This window comes from Mobula hypostoma, chromosome 2 (genome assembly GCF_963921235.1).
Source record: "Mobula hypostoma chromosome 2, sMobHyp1.1, whole genome shotgun sequence".
Classification (NCBI taxonomy): domain Eukaryota; kingdom Metazoa; phylum Chordata; class Chondrichthyes; order Myliobatiformes; family Myliobatidae; genus Mobula; species Mobula hypostoma.
Genome location: NC_086098.1, coordinates 135,638,860 through 135,658,088, shown reverse-complemented (window position 1 = coordinate 135,658,088; position 19,229 = coordinate 135,638,860). Strand labels below are relative to the sequence as shown.

The following is a 19,229-nucleotide window of genomic DNA, read 5'->3' as shown; positions in this document are numbered from 1 at the left end:
TTGCTCTTGCTGTATTTTTTTTAGTTCTGATATCTCACTATGCTTGAACAGGTTAGAGCCGTCTCGGGTCCATTTTAAAAATATCTCGTCGCCAGTGTTATGGTTTGTAACTTCAAAACATTAAACTATTTCAAAGGAAGACATGGGAGTCCAAAATGTGGGTCTAATTTCATGTTTACTTTAAGTAAGGCGCACACATATCACGGGGTAGCGTGATGACGTATGCAATTCACTATTTATACACATAACTTGTAATGAATTATTTTCAGCTAATGACAATGCTTAATCAAACAAGATTATACAAGATTACTCAAATGCTATTGAAATATTAAATAGACAGCAACACTTCTCTGAAGGCTCTCTGCATTCTCTTCACAGCTCATGTGGCCATTAAGTTTTAAGTCAGCAGACTTGGCAATATTGCAATTGATAATCTCATCCAAATTACTGACACAGATAAAGAACAGCTCGGGACATGGTACAAATCCCTGCAGTATCTCACCAGTCACACCCTCTTAACTGAAGTTGTATTCTTTTTCCAGTCCGTTAACCAATCTTCAATCCACACAAGTGCCTTACAGAACTATCGTGCATCACGTTTTATTCAATAAAATCTTCAGCAGAATAATATCAAAGACCTTCTGAAGGCCAAAATACATCACATCAACAAGGTTTGTCCTTATTTATATCTGTCAATTCACTCTGTAGGACATGAAAATGGCTAGCAGTAGTGCTTGTCCCACTCCCAACAGGGTGGGGGCTATGTAGTATCCATGCCAGGACCACAGGGCTCAAAAGAAGTTACTTTCCCCAAGCGGTAAGACTGACCATCCCCTCCCATTAACCCAGCCCACCAGCACTGCTTCATCATTTCGTGTAGGAGTCACCTTATCTAGACTCTCCTGTATCCAGCATCACTTTAAGTACAGTACATACAGTAATCTACGTATATAAGCTAACTTTTGTATTTTTTTTTAATTGTTGTATTCTTTATTTTACCGTGATTTTTTTAGCGCTGCATTGGATCTCGGGTAACAAATACTTTGTTTTCCTTTACATTTGTGTCCTGAAAATGACTCCAAACAAACTTGAATCTTGAACCTGTCTGACCTGATGAGTGTTTCAGTTTTTACGAGACAAGATGCTGGAGAAGCTCAGCAGGTCACTCATGAGGGAAGTGGGACAGCCGGTGTTTCGGCTTGCGACCTTTCATCTGATAAAAGCGGAGATGGTCCGTATACAGAGATGAAGAGGAGGGCAGGAGCAAAAGCTAGCAAGTGAGAGATGGATCCAGGTGAGGAGAAGTGACTGGCAGACAGGGGAGCGAAGTGTGGAAATATCAATAGAAGCTGGGAGGTGATTGCTCGCAGTTAAGGATCAACCACATTTTTGGAGGTCTCGAGTCACATACAGAACACACCAGACAAGGAAGCCACTAGGTTTCTACAAAGTAGAATCCTAATGGCATCCTTGTAGTTCCTTTGTAGAATCCTTTGTAGTTATTGTGATTACTAAGATTAATTCAAAGTTTGAAGTTCATAGTACACATACAAACCTGAGATTCATTTTCTTGTGGGCATTCTCAATAATTCCATAATAGAATAATAACCATGATAGAATTAATGAAGGACTGCACCAGCTTGGGCATTCAACCAGTGTGCAAATGACAACGGATTGTGTAAGTGCAAAAAGAAAGAAATAATAATGGAAGAGTATCAAATAAATATGCAATAAATATCGAGAACATGAGATGAAGAGTCCTTGAAAGTGAGCCCGTAGATTGTGGGAACATTTTAATGATGGGGAAAATGCCGTTGAGTGAAGTTGTCCCCTTTGGTTCAAGAGCCTGATAGTTGAGGGGTAATAACTGATACTGAACCTGGTGGTGTGAGTCCTGAAGCTCCTGTACCTTCTTTCTGATGGCAGCAGCGAGAAGAGAGCATGACCTGGTTGTTGGGGGTACCTGATGTTGGATGCTGCTTTCCTGTGACAATGCTTCACATAAATATGCTCAATGTTTGGGAGGACTTTACCAGAGGCAGAGCGAAGTTGAGATGGCACTAAATGGTGACTCCTTTGCTGGCATCTTCAGAAACAGCTTTATTTCCATCTTTAATATCTTTATTTTTCCCTTTCAGGGTTCTTTTGAAGACCCTGACCTGCAGTTACACACAGACTTTGGTTCTTTGCAGGAATAGGACCCGTTCTTGGGGTTTCAGGACGGGCTGTTGCTCGGCACGCCAAGGGTTCGGCCTGAAAGTCCGGCTCAAATTCGGAATCCTAAGATCTCGGGGCTCTGGAGATGGGCGGATCGAGGGTCAGTGTCACGGCAGGAGACCCGTGTGTCATCGGGGGAGTCGGAAAATCTACTGCTGTGAGCCCAAAGACCCGGGATCTTTGCGATCTTCAGGCACAGAGGTTGGAAGAAGTGACAAAATGGACTTTTAACATCATAAACCAGCGAGTTGTTGTTGTGTCTCCCCAGCCACTGGGAAAATGGAGACACCTCTTTTTCCCTTATTAGGGAGAGAGAGAATCTGCAGTAGGGTGAAAGCGAAGCCTTTGGAGTCACTGTAAGTTTGTGTCTTTGCTATTGCTTTGCTCACACTTGAGAGCTTGGTGGCAGTGCCAATGCTTACTTTGTCTTGCCAGTGGGGGTAGGGGGATCATTGCTCGCTGCTGCTTACGCGCAGGCGGGAGGGAAGCTGGAGGGGGGTACTTCGGGGGTCATGCGTTTAATTGTCGTTCATTCTTTGTGGCGTTTCTCTGTTTTTGTGGATGTTTGCGAAGAAAAAGGATTTCAGGATGTATATTGTATACATTTCTCTGATATTAAATTGGACCTTTAAACCTTTGATGGACTGGGTCATATCCACTACTTTTTATAGGATCTTCTATTTAAGGGCATGGAGTTTCCATACCAGGCTGTGATGAGGCCAGTCAGTATATTCTCCACCACTCATCCATAGAAGTTTGTCAAAGTTTTCGATGTCATGCCGAATCTTCACAAGCTCCTAAGGAAGTAGAGGCACTGCAGTGCCTTCTTCATAATGACACTTACATGCTGGGCCCAGGATAGGTCCTCTGAAATAATAACACTGAGGAATTTAAAGCTACTGACCCTCTCCACTTCTCATCCTCAGATGAAGGCCTTCTCTTGGACCTTTGGTTTCTTCCTCCTGAAGACAATAATCGGCTCCTTGGTCTTGCTAACATTGAGTGAGAAGAGGTGTTCGCTGTGGCACCACTCAGCCAGATTTTCAATCTCCCTCCTATATGCTGATTCATCACCACCTTTGATTCTGCCTGTGACAGCCATGTCATTAGTGCTGTGCCTAGCCTCACAGTCATAAGTGTAAAGCAAGTAGAGCAGGGGGCTAAGCAGATAGCCCTGTGCTGCACCTGTACTGATGGAGATCCTGAAAGAGATGCTGTTGCTAAATTGAACTGACCGGGGCCGGCAAGTGAAGAAATCGAAGATCCAATTGCACAAGGAGTGATTGCCAAGGTCTTGAAGCTAATTGATTAGTTTTGAGCCGAAGAAGGTATTGAATGTCGTGCTGCAGTCGATGAAGTGCATCCTGAGATATGCATCTTTGCTGTCCAGATGTTCCAGGCTTGAGTGAAGAGCCACTGAGATGGTATCCGCTGTGAACCTGCTTCTCCCAAAGGGAAACTGAAGTGGATCAAAGTTGCTTCTCAGGCAGGGGTTGAAATGTTTCGTCACCAACCTCTCAAAACACTTCATCACTGTGGATGTAAGCACTACTGGGCAACCATCATTGAGGCACAGGTATAATTGAAGCCTACTTGAAGCAGGTAGGTACATCAGACTGCCGAAGCGAGAAGTTAAAGATCTTCAGTACTCGGCCAGGTATCCTGTCTGGGCTGGATGCTCCCCATGGGTTCACCCTCTTATGTCTGCCTTAGAAACTGAAATCACAGGGTCACTGGGGGCTGGATTAAATTGCTATTAAACTCCAGTCTCTGGAGTGTTTATCAGTCCTTTGGATTACTAGTCCAGTAATTTAACCTCTCTACCATCAGATTGGGCTATTTCTTTCCCTATTTTCTCTCTCTTTTCTTAAGCAGCAAGGTTACATTTGCCATCTCTAAAAATCTGGGAGATAGTTTATAATTGATGGAATTTTGGAATGTGAAAACTGTCTTTGCTGCCTCCTTCAAAATACTTGTTTGGTTGGAGAGTTATTAGCTTACAATCCCAATAATTGTTGTTTTAGCAAGATACTGGAGAAACTCAGCAGCTCAGGCAGCTACTACGGAGGGAAATGGGCAGTCAATGTTTCAGGTTGATACTCTTCATCGAGAGTAAATGAGCAAGAGAAGATAGCCAGTGTAAAGGGTTGAGGCAAGAGCTGGTAAGCAAGAAGTGGATCCAACTGAGGAGTGGCAGATGAGTGACGGAAGAGTGGAAATAGCAGCAGAGGTTGGGAGATGATAGGTGGAGGACTCAAAGCCCTGAAGATTGTGGAATCTGATAGGAGAGGAAGCTGGATGCAGGGTCTACCTCAACATAATACTGGGCGCCATGGTAGCACAGCGGTCAGCGCAACGCTATGACAGCACAGGGCGTTCCGGAGCTTGGAGTTCAATTCCAGCACCATTCTGTAAAGAGTCTGTGCATCCTCCCTGTGGAATGCGTGGGTTTTCCCCAGGTGCTCCCGTTTCCTCCCACAGTCCGAAGACATATCGGCTAGGCTAATTAGTCATTATAATTTGTCCCGTGATTAGGTTAGGATTAATCAGGGTTGTGAGGCTGCATGGTTCGAAGGGCCTTCTCTGCACTGTGTCACTAAAAGCCTTAAGTTCCTCAGCATCCACATCACCGAGGACCTCACATGGTCTGGTCACACCAGGTGTGTGGTGAAAAATGCACAACAGCGCCTCTTTCTCCTCAGACGGTTGAGGAAGTTTGGTGTGGGCCCCCAATTCTTAAGAACTCTCTACAGGGGCACAATTGAGAGCATCCTGACTGGCTGCATCACTGCCTGGTATGGGAACTGTACCTCCCTTAATCTCAGGACTCTGCAGAGAATGGTGCGGACAGCCCAGTGCATCCGTAGTTGTGAACTTCCCATGAATCAGGACAATTACAAAGATAGGTGTGAAAAAAGGGCCCGAAGGATCGTTGGGGACTCAACCATAATCTATTCCAGCTGCTACTATCCGGGAAATAGTACCACAGCATAAAAGCCAGGACCAACAGGCTCTGGAACAGCTTCTTCCACCAGGCCATCAGACTGATGAACTCACGCTGATTTGAGTGTACTCTATATTACATTGACTGTTCTATTTATTATAAATGACTATGATTGCACATTGCACATTTAGACGGAGATGTAACATAAAGATTTTTGCTCCTGATGTATGTGAAGGATGTAAGAAATAAAGTCAATTCAATTCAAATAAATAAAATGTCAGTTTGTAATAGGCATAATATTAATTTAAATTATTTAAAAAAATTTTTGCATATCTATTGTAGCTTTTAACATCCGTCTTGTGTTCTAACTATCCTATTACTCTTTGCTATCCCTTTTCCTTTTGCGGAATTAAAATCACTGAAATGAGGTGACCAAGTATTTACTCACTGATACTGCGCCTTTAAATATCTCTTATAACTAACCAGTAGGCCCCCGGTAGTAAGGTGGCTCCACAATTGCCGGAGCAGAATTGATTTCTATTTTTTAATATGAACTTTAGATTTGAGGACTTTCCTTTGATGTAATTGCGTAAATAATTGCATGGGCGAAGAGCGAGTGCAGTAGAGATCCGTCTGTACGTTAACTCACCAGCGGGATCTGCGGGTCCTCAGCCTCCGGTGAGACATGGCGGCGGCGGTGGTGGCGCGGGGCCTGTGGAGAGGCTGCGGTAAGTAAGAGGAGGGAAATGCAGAGAGGGGAGGTGGGCGTAGAGGCGATTGCAGAGGTGAGGAGAAGGGCTGCAGAGGAAGGGTGGGTGAGGAGGGGTTGCACGGGGTGGGGAGGGATGGAGATGGGGAAGGGTTGGAGAGGGGTACGGGGGGAGAGGGGGTGTGTAGATGTGCATGGGGTGAGAAGGGGATAGAGGATGAGCGTGTAGTGGTCAGGAGGGGGTAGAAGCGGGGCTGGCAGGACCGTGGGGAGGGGTAGAGAGAGGGGTGGTGGAGACTGGAATGGAAGTGGAGAATGGAATGTGAGTCAAAATGAATGTAGAGTGGAGTTGTTGGCAAAAAAATAGAAAGAAGAGGCTGGGAATAGGAATATAGGGAGTGGGGCTGAGGATAGGGACATGATATTCCCTAACACTGGCAACTAGTGGTTATTCATGTGCAGTGGTCTGCTGGCTGTGGCAAACACCAGCATCTACTAGTCTTTGCTTGACATGTTCCTGACTTAGAAGGCCATGATGTGGATGCACGTTCCCATGTAGTAGACTCTTGTGGCCAGGCACTGATAGACTTTACTGGTACGCGCACTTCCCAGATGCAGTCGGTAACAAGCTGGTGATTATGCCAACCAGATTCCTGGTGGCTGAGTGCCATGGCTTGTAACTGCACAAGAGTGTGTGGGGGCGGTTGATGGTGATGGAAGAAAGTGAATGCACACAAATATTGTACTGAAGATTTCCCATCCCTGGGATCTATTCTGCAGCCTCTCTCTGACCTTTAATTTTTTTTCTGCAATACTGTATTCAGATTAGTTTATACCGTAAGAATTTGGTTTAGTTTTTGCACCTTTTCTTCTCAATTCTAAAAATTAATCCATGTGAATTTTTATGCCTCTACTTTTAAAAAAATTAATACACCATCTCAATGTAATTGTCATTATTAAATTTCCTGTGTCATTCATCTATCCATTTTTACTCATCTGTTCAAAGTACATTTATTATCAAAGTATGTATACATTATACAACGTTGCAATTCGTCTCCTTACAGACAGCCACAAAACAAAGAAAGTCAAAAGAACCAGTATAACAAAAACACCATCAATCACCCAATGCTCAGAGAGGAAAAGACAATAAATCATGCAACCAATAAAAGTAAGCAAATAGCATTCAGAACGAAAATGAGTCCACAGACACGAAACCTGGAGCAGGCCACAGCTTCAGTTCGGTACAGAGCCGAGTAAACATCACGGAGCAGCGAGCAGAACCAGCCTGAGCCTTGCATCTGGTCCCAACCAACACCCTGCCTTTTCAGTTTAGCCTGGCGTTTAAACAAGCGTCTATCTATCTATCCTTATTTTTTTTTGATAATGACTGTTGAGAGGTGTGATAATTAAGTTTGGTGTGTTGTTGATAATGAGAATGGTTTACCATGGGATATATGATGGTAGTGATCAGCCGATAAGATGGACATAATCAGTAATAGGTTTATCATCACTGACATAGTACAGTGCAAGACATAAAAGTTATTCTGTTATAAAATAACAATGTAGTGCTCATGGGTTTATGGACTGTTCAGAAATCTGATGGCGGAAGAGAAGAAGCTGTTCCTAAAACGTGGAGCGTGGGTCTTCAGACTCCTGTACTTCCTTCCCAATGATGATAATGAGAACAGGGCATGTCCCGGATGGTGAAGGTCCTTAATGATGGATGCTGCCTCCATGTGGCATCATCTCTAGAAGGTGTCCTTGATGGTGGGGAGGTTTGTGTCCTTGATGGTGCTGGCTGATTCTACAAGCCTCTGCAGCCTCTTTTGATCCTGTGCATTAGAGCCTCTATACCAGGTTGTGATGCAACCAGTCAGCATGCTATCTACCATACATCTGTAGAAACTTGCAAGAGTCTTTGATGACGTACCAAATCTCAGACTTAAGACGAAGAAGAGCTGCTGGCATGCTGTTAATGTGATTGCATCAACGGGTTGGGCCCAAGATAAATCCTCTGGGATGTTGATGCCTAGGAGCTTGAAGCTGTTGACCCTTTCCACCTCTAACCCCTCAGGGAGGACTGGCATATGATCTCCCAACTTCCCTTTCCTGCAGTCCATGATCAATTTCTTGGTTTTGCTGATGTCGAGTGTGAAGTTGTTGGTATGACACCACGCAACCAGCTGATCTGTCTCACTCCTGCATGTCTCCTCGTTGCCATCTGAGATTTTGTGAGCAATAGTGGTGTCATTGTTGACTTTGTAGATGGTGTTTGAGCTGTACCTATTCATACAGTCGTAAGCATAGACAGATTTGAGCAGTCGGCTAAGCACGCTTCCTTGGTGTACCTCTGCTCATTGACAGTGAGGAAGAGATGTTATTACCTATCTGCACTGTCTGTTGTCTCCTGATAAGGAAGCTGAGGATCCATTTGCAGAAGGAGGAGGTACAGAGGTCCGGGTTGAAGCTTGTTGATTAGTCCTGTGGAATCGAACCCAGGTCACTGGTATTGTAAAGTGTCGTGCTAAACACTACACTACTGTGGAGTAAGTGTATTCCAAATTGTTATTATCTTTCTGTGCTGAATAACTGAGCTCAAGGCAAATTCTGCTCATGAAGTCAATGTGCCTATGTTAAACAGAACAGACTTTCATGGATGCTACAAAAGGAAAAATGAAAGCGATGTCAAGCAAATTCTCAATTCTTGAAGTTAGATTTTGCAGGTAAAACTGAATAGGGCAGAATTTTATTCTCTAGAAAGTGGATGGAGGTAGTCAGATAGAAGTCTAAAATTATATGATGTGGTCATATGGGGTTCAAACTGAGCATAAATATTAATGCGATGAGTACAGGCAAAATTTCTCTACCAAGAGAGCTGAGAATATGGAACACGCTACCACCTGGAGCAGTTTGACATAGTTGTCAGGATTAGCATCTACATGCTTAACTTTTACTGATAGCGCATTCCAGACATAAAACCCTCTGCTGAGGAGGAATAAAAAATTTCCCTTTCAGATATAATTGTTGCTAATCTGCACTATAAAATAGAAACAAACCATTTGGCTTCCAGGATTCATATTCTTATTAATGATCCGTGTGACTTTCTTCCTCTTCCTCTGTCAAGGTGTTGTATTCTCCCTAATGTGCTTACCTAGATTCTTCTTAAATGCTTCTGTGTTATTTGTGTCAAGCTGCTCCAGATGGTAGAATGTTCCACATTCTCAGATCTCTTGTAAAGACATTTTCCCTCCATTCATTGCATTAGTTAATACTTAATATTTTTGTTCAGTTTGAACTGCATCATATAGAAACATAGAAACATAGAAAATAGGTGCAGGAGTAGGCCATTCGGCCCTTCGAGCCTGCACCGCCATTTATTATGATCATGGCTGATCATCCAACTCAGAACCCAGCCTTCCCTCCATACCCCCTGACCCCTGTAGCCACCAGGGCCATATCTAACTCCCTCTTAAAACATAGCCAATGAACTGGCCTCAACAGTTTGCTGTGGCAGAGAATTCCACAGATTCACCACTCTCTGTGTGAAGAAGTTTTTCCTAATCTCGGTCCTAAAAGGCTTCCCCTCTATCCTCAAACTGTGACCCCTCATTCTGGACCTCCCCAACATCGGGAACAATCTTCCCGCATCTAGCCTGTCCAATCCCTTTAGGATCTTATACGTTTCAATCAGATCCCCCCTCAATCTTCTAAATTCCAACGAGCACAAGCCCAGTTCATCCAGTCTTTCTTCATATGAAAGACCTGCCATCCCAGGAATCAATCTGGTGAACCTTCTTTGTACTCCCTCTATGGCAAAGATGTCTTTCCTCAGATTAGGGGACCAAAACGGCACACAATACTCCAGGTGTGGTCTCACCAAGGCCTTGTACAACTGCAGTAGTACCTCCCTGCTCCTGTACTCGAATCCTCTTGCTATAAATGCCAGCATACCGTTCGCCTTTTTCACCGCCTGCTGTACCTGCATGCCCACTTTCAATGACTGGTGTATAATGACACCCAGGTCTCGTTGCACCTCCCCTTTTCCTAATCGGCCACCATTCAGATAATAATCTGTTTTCCTATTTTTGCCACCAAAGTGGATAACTTCACATTTATCCACATTAAATTGCATCTGCCATGAGTTTGCCCACTCACCCAACCTATCCAAGTCACCCTGCATCCTCTTAGCATCCTCCTCACTGCTAACACTGCCACCCAGCTTCGTGTCATCCGCAAACTTGGAGATGCTGCATTTAATTCCCTCATCCAAGTCATTAATATATATTGTAAACAACTGGGGTCCCAGCACTGAGCCTTGCGGTACCCCAAGAACACAAGAAAATCTGCTGATGCCGGAAATCCAAAGCAACACACATAAAATGCTGGAGGAACTCACCAGGTCTGGCAGCATCTATGGAAAAGAGTAAAAAGTCGAAGTTTTGAGCTGAGTTCTGATGAATGGTCTTGGCTAGAAATATCGAATGTAACTCTTTTCCATAGTTGCTACCCGGCATGCTGAGTTCCTCCAGCATTTTGTGTGTGTTGACTGCATCATATAATTTTAAAAACTTCTATCAGCACAAAAAGACATTAACAATTTGGAACATGCATACTCCAAATGCTTGTCGTGCTTAATATTCAGGAGCTTTTAAAAGTATCCTCAGTAGTTTTTTTGGGGGGTAAAATTTCTGCATGTTGCAATAAATGCAAGAAAATGTTGAAGTCCATGCCAAATGTAACTTAAATGCACTTTCACCTCCTCAACCCCCCCCAGCAAATATAGTGTTCTTACTTAAGAGTTATCCTGTCCAGTTACTCTGTCCCATCTTAAACCTTCAATTCTGTTTACCACTCCAGAACTGAGGTACGCAATCTGCTGTCCTGATGAAATGTCTCTGCCCGAAACATCAACTGTTACTTCCCTTGTTGATGCTCGGCTTGCTGAGTTACTCCAGCATTTAGTTTGTGTTGCTCAAGATTTGCAGCACCTGCAGAATCTGTTGTGTTCACAACCTGCCGGAACAATTGAATTTCTTTATTTTTTTATCACTTAGGTGACCTTCTAGCATTATAGGTTCATGTCAATGTAAATGATTCTCAGCCATCTCTGTATATTTTTATTCTTTTACCCTCATATTTCTCAGGCTTTGTCATAAATCTATCTTTGCTGTTCACCTCAGGTCTCCTTTGTAGTACATATTACTTATCAATTTCTAGATTAGTGATTGTCTTAAATTATGACTCTTTCTTTAGATCATTTCTTAGCTTGGTATCTGTTATGATTATTGGACATATTATTAACACCATCTGCAATGCCATGGCCTTCAATCTTTGGTATATTATCAAAGTCTATTTAGAAATGCAGATAATCATGTCCACCACATATTTTTTGTCATTGAATTTTTATAATGAAGTTGGTTGAGCATTTGAGAATTCTTGCTGCTCTGTTTCTACCATTACTGAAAAGCTGACTGGTCTTTACTCTTCTGGATTTGATCGATCTCTATTTTTATGTGTAGAAATCAGATTAGTTTACCACCAACCTCTGGCACTGCCCTTTTTCAAATGTAATTGTGTACAACCTATGGACTCACTTTCAAGGATTCTACAATTCATACTCTCAGTACTATTTATTTACTCATTTACCTTTTTATATTTGCAGAGTTTGTATTCTTTTACACATTGGTTAGTTTTTGTGTAGTTTTTCATTGATACTATTATATTTCTCTGTTCTACTGTGAATGCCAGCAAGAAAATGAATCTCAAGGTAGTATATGGTGACATGTACATACTTTGATAATAAAATATCTCTGATCTTTGATATTAATAACTTGTATTTCGTGTACTGTGTAGAGTGTGTCAAGTCAAGTCACTTTTTATTGTCATTTTGACCATAACTGCTGGTGTAGTACACAGTAAAAACGAGACTTTTTCAGGACCATGGTGCTACATGAAACAATACAAAAACCACACTGAACTACGTAAAACAGCACAAAAACTACACTAGACTACAGACCTACCCAGGACTGCATAAAGTGCACAAAACAGTGCAGGCATTACAATAAATAATAAACAAGACAATAGACGCAGTAGAGGGCAGTAGGTTGGCGTCAGTCCAGGCTCTGGGTATTGAGGAGTCTGATGGCTTTGGGGAAGATACTGTTACATAGTCTGGTCATGAGAGCCTGAATGCTTCTGTGCCTTTTGCCAGATGGCAGGAGGGAGAAGAGTTTGTGTGAGGGGTGCGTAGGGTCCTTCATAATGCTGTTTGCTTTATGGATGCAGCGTATGGTGTATATATCTAATGGCGGGAAGAGAGACCCCGATGATCTTCTCAGCTGACCTCACTATCGGCTGCAGGGTTTTGCAATCCGAGATGGTGCAATTTCTGAACCAGGCAGTGATGCAGCTGCTCAGGATGCTCTCAATACAGCCTCTGTAGAATGTGGTGAGGATGGGGGGTGGGAGATGGACTTTTCTCAGCCTTCGCAGAAAGTAGAGATGCTGCTGGGCTTTCTTTGCTATGGAGCTGGTGTTGAGGGACCAGGTGACATTCTCCGCCAGGTGAACACCAAGAAATTTGGTGCTCTTAATGATCTCAATGGAGGAGCCGTCAATGTTCAGCGGAGAGTGGTTGCTCCGTGTCCTGAAGTCAACAACCATCTCTTTTGTTTTGTTCACATTCAGAGACAGGTTGTTGTCTCTGCACCAGTCTGTTAGCCGCTGCATCTCCTCTCTGTATGCTGACTCATCGTTCTTGCTGATGAGACCCACCACGGTCGTGTGATCGGCGAACTTGATGATGTGGTTTGAGCTGTGTGTTGCAGCACAGTCGTGGGTCAGGAGAGTGAACAGCAGTGGACTGAGCACACAGCCCTGGGGGGCCCTGTCCTCAGTGTGATGGTGTTGGAGATGCTGCTTCCAATCCGGACTGACTGAGGTCTCCCAGTCAGGAAGTCTAGGATCCAGTTGCAGAGGGAGGTGTTCAGGCCCAGTAGGCTCAGCTTTCCAATCAGTTTCTGAGGAATTATTGTGTTGAATGCTGAAATGAAGTCTGTGAACAGCATTGGTCCAGGTTGGTTATGTAAGTCATAAGCTGTGAAGGAACTAATGGATAGAGTAAAGAAGCAAGATGGAGCCAGATGGAGATGTTGTATAGAAATGTGGTTATCCATATTAGTAGGAATATTAGAACAATAGAATATTTTTGTATATTGATAGAGTGGGAAATTCTCGTAATCAGATGAAGTTGGATGTCCTCGCTAACATGAAAATTTATGCACACTCCCAAAAAGCACTTATCAAACAAAATTATTTCAGGAGTATTAGAAAGTATAGGAAGTTTAATATGCTTACCACAATTATTTTAGGTTTGATAAAATCACTTCCTTAATACTGTTTATTATCTTGATCTCTTTGTATGACTGGCTGAGTTCTTCTAACATTTCTGTTTTTGTTCAACATAGCCTGCCTCTTTTGGTATTCTGAATTAGTGTTAATGAATTCTAAGATATCTCATACTTTATTCTTGCATTCTCAACCTGTCTTTGCAGTTTCAAAGATAAATTATGCACATACATTCTGATCTTTCTCTGCTCTGGCATATCCTATAGGATGCTGTAGCCTCGTTTATTTTTCTTTGCTGAAATGCATCAATTCAGACTCTTATGATATTAAATTACATCTGCCACCTGACTGTCCATTTTGCCAGACTTTCCATGCCTTCATAAATAATTTTCCTCCCCACTGTTTTTATGTGTGTCTTTGCATCTTTTGAAATTTATCCACATATACTATTTTATCAGTTATTAACAAATACCTAGAGAAAAAAAGTGTTTCTGATCCAGATTCCAAGGAACATTGTTGTGAACCATCTTCAGCCACTTATCACAACGCTAACCTTAAGACAATTTGCTAAGATGCTACCACTGACTCTTTTCCCTTATTTTATCAGAAAAAATCAGTAACGTTGGTCCAATAAACGGGAAAAAAAGAAACTGCCATTCCTTTATTGAAACCGTCAAATGGCAATTGATTTATTCCCTGACTTAGTTGAATTCTGAGGTGGGAGGGATTATATGAAAAGGTTTGAGTAGACTTGGCCTATGTTTCAGAGCCTTGAGAAGGAGAGATGATTAACTGACATAGATGCAATTCTTAGGAAGCAATATCATTGCAGAGAATAGGGGACTTTTCCCTCGGCTCAGGTTAAAAGACGGTGTCACAGGGGACTGGAATGAGGAGAAATTTCTTCACTCTAGAGCAGGGATTTTCAACCTGTGGTCCACAGATCCCTCAGTTAATTGAAGGGGAGGGACCATGGCATAAAAAAGGTCAGGAACACGTGCTCCAGAGGTCGGTGAATCTAGAATTTCCCGCTCCATAAGACTGAATGTTCAAAATAATCTTTTAAAATCAAAAAAATCTTCAGAGTTGTTCAATCAAATGAAAGGGAATTGGTCACATTTCTTTTTAACTGTAGAGTATGCAGTAGTAAGTATAACATTGAAAACTTTCTGGCAACAGTGAACCTTTCCTGCTTGATGCTGACACATACTTCCCTGAAGCAGATGGAAAGGCTTTAGGGTGTCGGGAAGTGAAACACTCGCTGTAGGATACCCAGCTTGTGATTGGCTTTTGAAGACATGGTAAGTATGTGGCTGGTTCAGTTGAGTTCCTAGGAACAGGTAATTCCCAGGATATTGACAGTAGAGAAACTTGCTAATAGCATTGCCATTGAGGATAGGTGGTTAGGCTTGATGGATTGCTTAGTGAGCGCTTCTCAGTTTTGCTGCATTAAGGTATGGACTGCTTTGTTTGTTGAGGTATTGGAACTGGAATTGAACATTATGCAATGATCAGTGATCATTCCCACATCTGACTTTATCATGGGTGAAGTGTCCTTGATGAAACAGCCGAAGATGGTTGACTCTAGGGACACTTCCCTGAGGAACACCTACAGTGGTGTCCCGGAACTGGTATGATCAATTTCCAACAGCCAAACCATCTTCCTGTATTGGAGTTGTGGCTACCCATTGCAATATCTTCCATTGATGGTCACGGATTTCGGCTTTACTAGGGTTTTTTTGATGCAACAGGCAATGTTGCCTTGCTATTAAGTTCACAGTAAATTTATTTTCAAAGTACATGTATGTTGCCATATACAACCCTTAGATTCATTGTCTTGTGGTCAATCACAGTAAATACAAGAAACAATGAAAGACTGCAACCAACAGAATGGACAAACAACCAATGTGCAAAAGACAACACACTATGCAAATATAAAAAGAGTGAAAAAAATAATACATAAATCAGCAATAGATATTGAGAACATGAGAAGAAGAGTCGTGAAATTGAATCCATATGTGGTGGAAACGTTTCAGTGATGGGCCGAATGAAGTTATCAAGTGTAGTTCAAAAGCATGATGGTTGACGGGTAATAATTGTTCCTGAACCTGGTGCTGTGAGTCCTGAGGCTCCTGTACCTCCTTCCTGATGGCAGCAGCGATAAGAGAGTGTGGCCTGGATGTTGAGGGTCCTTGATAATGGATGGCTCTTTCCTGTGACAACACTCAGTGTAGATTTGCTCAATGTTGGGGAAGTTTTTACCCGGGATAAACTGGGCCATATCCACTACATTTGGTAGGGTTTTCCATTCAAGGGTGTTGTTGTTCCCATACCAGGTCATTATGCAGCCTGTCAATATACTTTCCACCACATATCTATAGAAGATGTCGAATTTTTAGATCGCATGCTGATTCGTCACAAACTTGTAAGAAAGTAGCAGTGATGCCGTGCTTTCTTCATATTGGCACATAAGAGCTGAACACAGGACATATTCTCTGAAATGATAACACCAAGGAAAGTTGCTGACCCTCTCCACCTCTGATCCCCAAAAGAGAACTGGCTCATAGACCTCCAGTTTCCTCCTCCTGAAGTCAATGATCATCTCCTGCATCACTCAGCCAGATTTTCAATCTCTCTCCTAGATGCTGATTTGTCACCACCTTTGATTCGGCCAGTGACAGTGGTGTTGTCAGCAAATTTAAATATGATATTGAAGCTGTGCTTAGCTTCACAGTCATAAATATAAAGCAGGTAGAGCAGGAGCTAAGCACACAGCCTTGTGATATATCTGCACTGATGGAGATTGTGGAGAAGATTTTATTGCCAATCAAAACAGACCGAGGTCTGCAAGTGAGGACATAGAGGATCCAGTTACACAAGGAGGTATTGAGGCCCACATCTTGAAGTTTATTGATTAGTTTTGAGGGGATGATAGAACTGAATGCCGAGCTGTAGTCAATGAAGAGCGTCCTGATGTATCCGTCTTCAGTGTCCAGATGAGTGAAGAGCCAATGAAATACCATCCTCTGTTGACATGTTGAGATGGTAGGTGAATTTGAACAATCCGAGTTACTTCTCGGGCAGGAGTTGATATGTTTCATCACCAACCTCTCAAAACCCTTCATCATTGTGGATAGAGATGCTACTGGATGATAGTCATTGAGGCAGGTCACCATGTTCTTCTTACACACCAGTACAATTGAAGCCTGCTGGAAGCAGGCAGGTGCTTCAGATTGCAGAAGTGAGAGGTTAAAAGGTCTCAGTAAATGCTCTAGCTGGTTGATCAGCACAAGTCTTTAGTACCAGGTATCCCGTCAGGGCTGGTTGCTTTCCGTGGGTTCACCCTCCTGAAGGATGCTCTCACGTTGGTGTCAGAGACTGAAATCACAGGATCATTGAAGGCTGTGGGATTTTGTAATGGTGCCTCCATGTTTTGATGATCAAAGCAAGCATAAAAGGCATTGAGCTCAGCTGGGAGCAAAGCCTTGTTGTCACATTTTTCGCTTGGTTTCACTTTGTAGGAGGTGATAGCATTCAAGCCCTGTTACAGCTTTTGAGCATCTTTCATTGATTCAAGTTTGGTGCAGAAATGCCACTTCGCATGTGAGATTCTGTTCCCAATTTCGTACCTGGACTTCGTGTCTGGCAGAGCTGGTCCTTGCCCTCAACAATTTTTTCTTCGGCTCCTCCCACTTTCTCCAGACTTGGGTAACCATGGTCACCTGCATGGGTCCCAGCTATGCCTGCCTCGTCATTCATGTTCCAAGCCCACCCTGGTAATGCTCCCCAACTCTTCCTCAGCCTCATTGACGATTGCATTGGTACTGCTTCATGCACCCATGCTGAGCTTGTCAATTACATCAACTTTGCCTCTAACTTCCACCCTGCCCTTAAATTCACTTGTTCATTTCTGACACCTCCCTCCCTTTTCTTGATCTCTACCTCCATGCCTGGAGACAAACTGTCAACCAACATTTTTTAAACCTACTGATTCCCATAGGTATCTTGACTATACCTCTTCCCACCCTGTCTCCTGTAAAAATGTTATCCCCTTTCCCCAGTTCCTTTGTCTCTGCTGTATCTGTTCCCAGGATGTGGCTTTCCTTTCCAGTACATCAGAGATGTCCTCCTTCAAAGAACAGGGTTTCCCTTGCTCGACTGTTAATGCTGCCCTCACCCGCATCTCCTCCATTTCCTGTGTATGTACACTCATGCCATCTTCCCACCACCTTAACAGTGATAGAGTTCCTCTTGTCCTTACCTACCACCCCATGAGCCTCTACATTCTTCACATCATCCTCCACAACCTCTACCATCTCCAAAGGCATCCTACTGCTAAGCATATTTTTACTCCCCCCACCGAAGGGATTGCTTCCTCCATGAATCCCTTGTCCATTAGTCCCTCCCCGCACTTGCCCCTGCTAGTGGCCTAAGTGCTACACCTGCCCATTCACCTCCTTCACCTCTGTTCAGGTTCCCAAACAGTCTTGTCAGGTGAGGTAATACTTCGCTGCAAATTTGCTGGGGTCATCTACTGTGTCCAGTGCTCCCGATGTGGCCTCCTCTACGTTGGTAAGACTCGTCGTAAATTGAGGGAGCGCTTTGTTAAGCACCTTTGTTCCAACCACCAAAACCGAAACTTCCCAGTAGCCAAACATTTTAATTTCGATTCACATTCCAGTTCTGACATGTTAGTTCATGGCCTTCTCATGTACCAAAATGAGGCCACCCTCAGGGTGGAGGAGCAACTCTTTTTATTCTGTCTGGGTAGCCTCCAACCTGATGGCATGGATATCGATTTCTCCTTCTAATAAAATATTTTATCATTCCCCCTCCCCTTTTCTTCTATTCCCCATTCTGGCCTCTTGCCTCTCTCACCTGCCTATCACCTACCCCATGGTCCCTTCCTCCTTCCCTTTCTCCTATGTCCCACTATCCTCTCATATCAGATTTCGTCTTCTCTAAACCCTTTATCTTTCAAACCCGCTATCTTTCAAACCCGCCTGGCTTTATCTATCACCTTCTAGCTGTCTCCCCCCCCCCCACCTTTTTATTCTGTCATCTCCCTTTTCATTGCTGAAGAAGGGTCTCGTCCTGAAATATTGACTGCTGCCTGACCTCAGTTCCTCCTGCATTTTGTGTGTGTTCCTGTTATATTTTGCTTGGTCGCCAGACCTGAATGCCACTGATCTGGTCCTCTGTGGATCTCTCGGTTCATCCAGGATTTCTGCTTGAGGAAGACTGAGTGATTTGTTTTTTTTAATGATGTTTGGAACAAGGCATTGATGAAGTCTGATGTAAGTACAACATTGGGCTAAAGGCTCTGTTTCTGTGTTCTGTTGTTTTGTGTTCCAAGTAGGACTAACAAAGCTAAACCTCAGATAGACCACAGAGAGCTCATTATTGGTGAGTAAGTGCTGCTACATGGGCTCCTGGTGATCGAGAGTAGACTGATTGGGCAGAAATTAGATAAGTTGGATTTATCTGCTTATTTTAACCAGAAAATTTCTGAGTAATTTTCCACATTGTCAAATGGATACTCACATAGTACTTCTGAAACGTGTTAGCTGGAGCACTAGAGTTCAAACTATAGTTGGAATGTGTCTGATCTCGTAGCCTTTGCTGCCACCCATTTCTTAATAGTATGTTTATAGATTCAGTCCAGTAGACTGAAAATAAGTCTTTGAAGATTTTAGGAGTTTGTAATGTTGAGAGATAAATGTTATCAGGATGAACCATTGGTCCCATTTCATTCTGTTCCGATGGAAGAATTCTGTGAAGTCTATCTGGACCCGAAACATGGTCCAGCTGCTTTACAACAGGAATTCTGCAGATGCTGGAAATTCAAGCAACACACATCAAAGTTGCTGGTGAACGCAGCAGGCCAGGCAGCATCTCTAGGAAGAGGTACAGTCGACATTCCAGGCCGAGACCCTTCGTCAGTAGGGCTTTATTCCACTACTGCTGCTTGTTGGGTAGGTGAATGAGTTCTTGCCTAATTGATCTTCTTTT

General features: G+C 43.1%; 1 protein-coding gene and 1 long non-coding RNA gene across 4 annotated transcripts in view; one reads left to right on the top strand and one right to left on the bottom strand.

Moving 5' to 3' along the window:
- The window catches only part of LOC134342507 (uncharacterized), a 64,305-nt gene that overhangs the window by 11,428 nt on the left and 33,648 nt on the right, over positions 1 to 19,229 (bottom strand). Inside the window, exon 1 of one of the 2 annotated variants that reach the window (XR_010017035.1) lies at positions 5,811 to 5,911. The exons of the other annotated variant lie outside the window; for it this stretch is intronic. This is a non-coding gene — a long non-coding RNA (uncharacterized LOC134342507). Of the gene's footprint in view, positions 1 to 5,810; positions 5,912 to 19,229 lie in introns of those variants that run through there. 2 annotated transcript variants of the gene reach the window in all.
- Positions 5,689 to 19,229, top strand: part of mrps5 (mitochondrial ribosomal protein S5) — a 144,184-nt gene continuing 130,643 nt past the window's right edge. Inside the window, exon 1 of one of the 2 annotated variants that reach the window (XM_063040716.1) lies at positions 5,689 to 5,889. In XM_063040716.1, the coding sequence (XP_062896786.1) occupies positions 5,847 to 5,889 (43 nt within the window). In that variant the 5' untranslated portion in view covers positions 5,689 to 5,846. Of the gene's footprint in view, positions 5,890 to 6,980; positions 7,039 to 19,229 lie in introns of those variants that run through there. The other variant, XM_063040717.1, reaches the window with a different exon arrangement.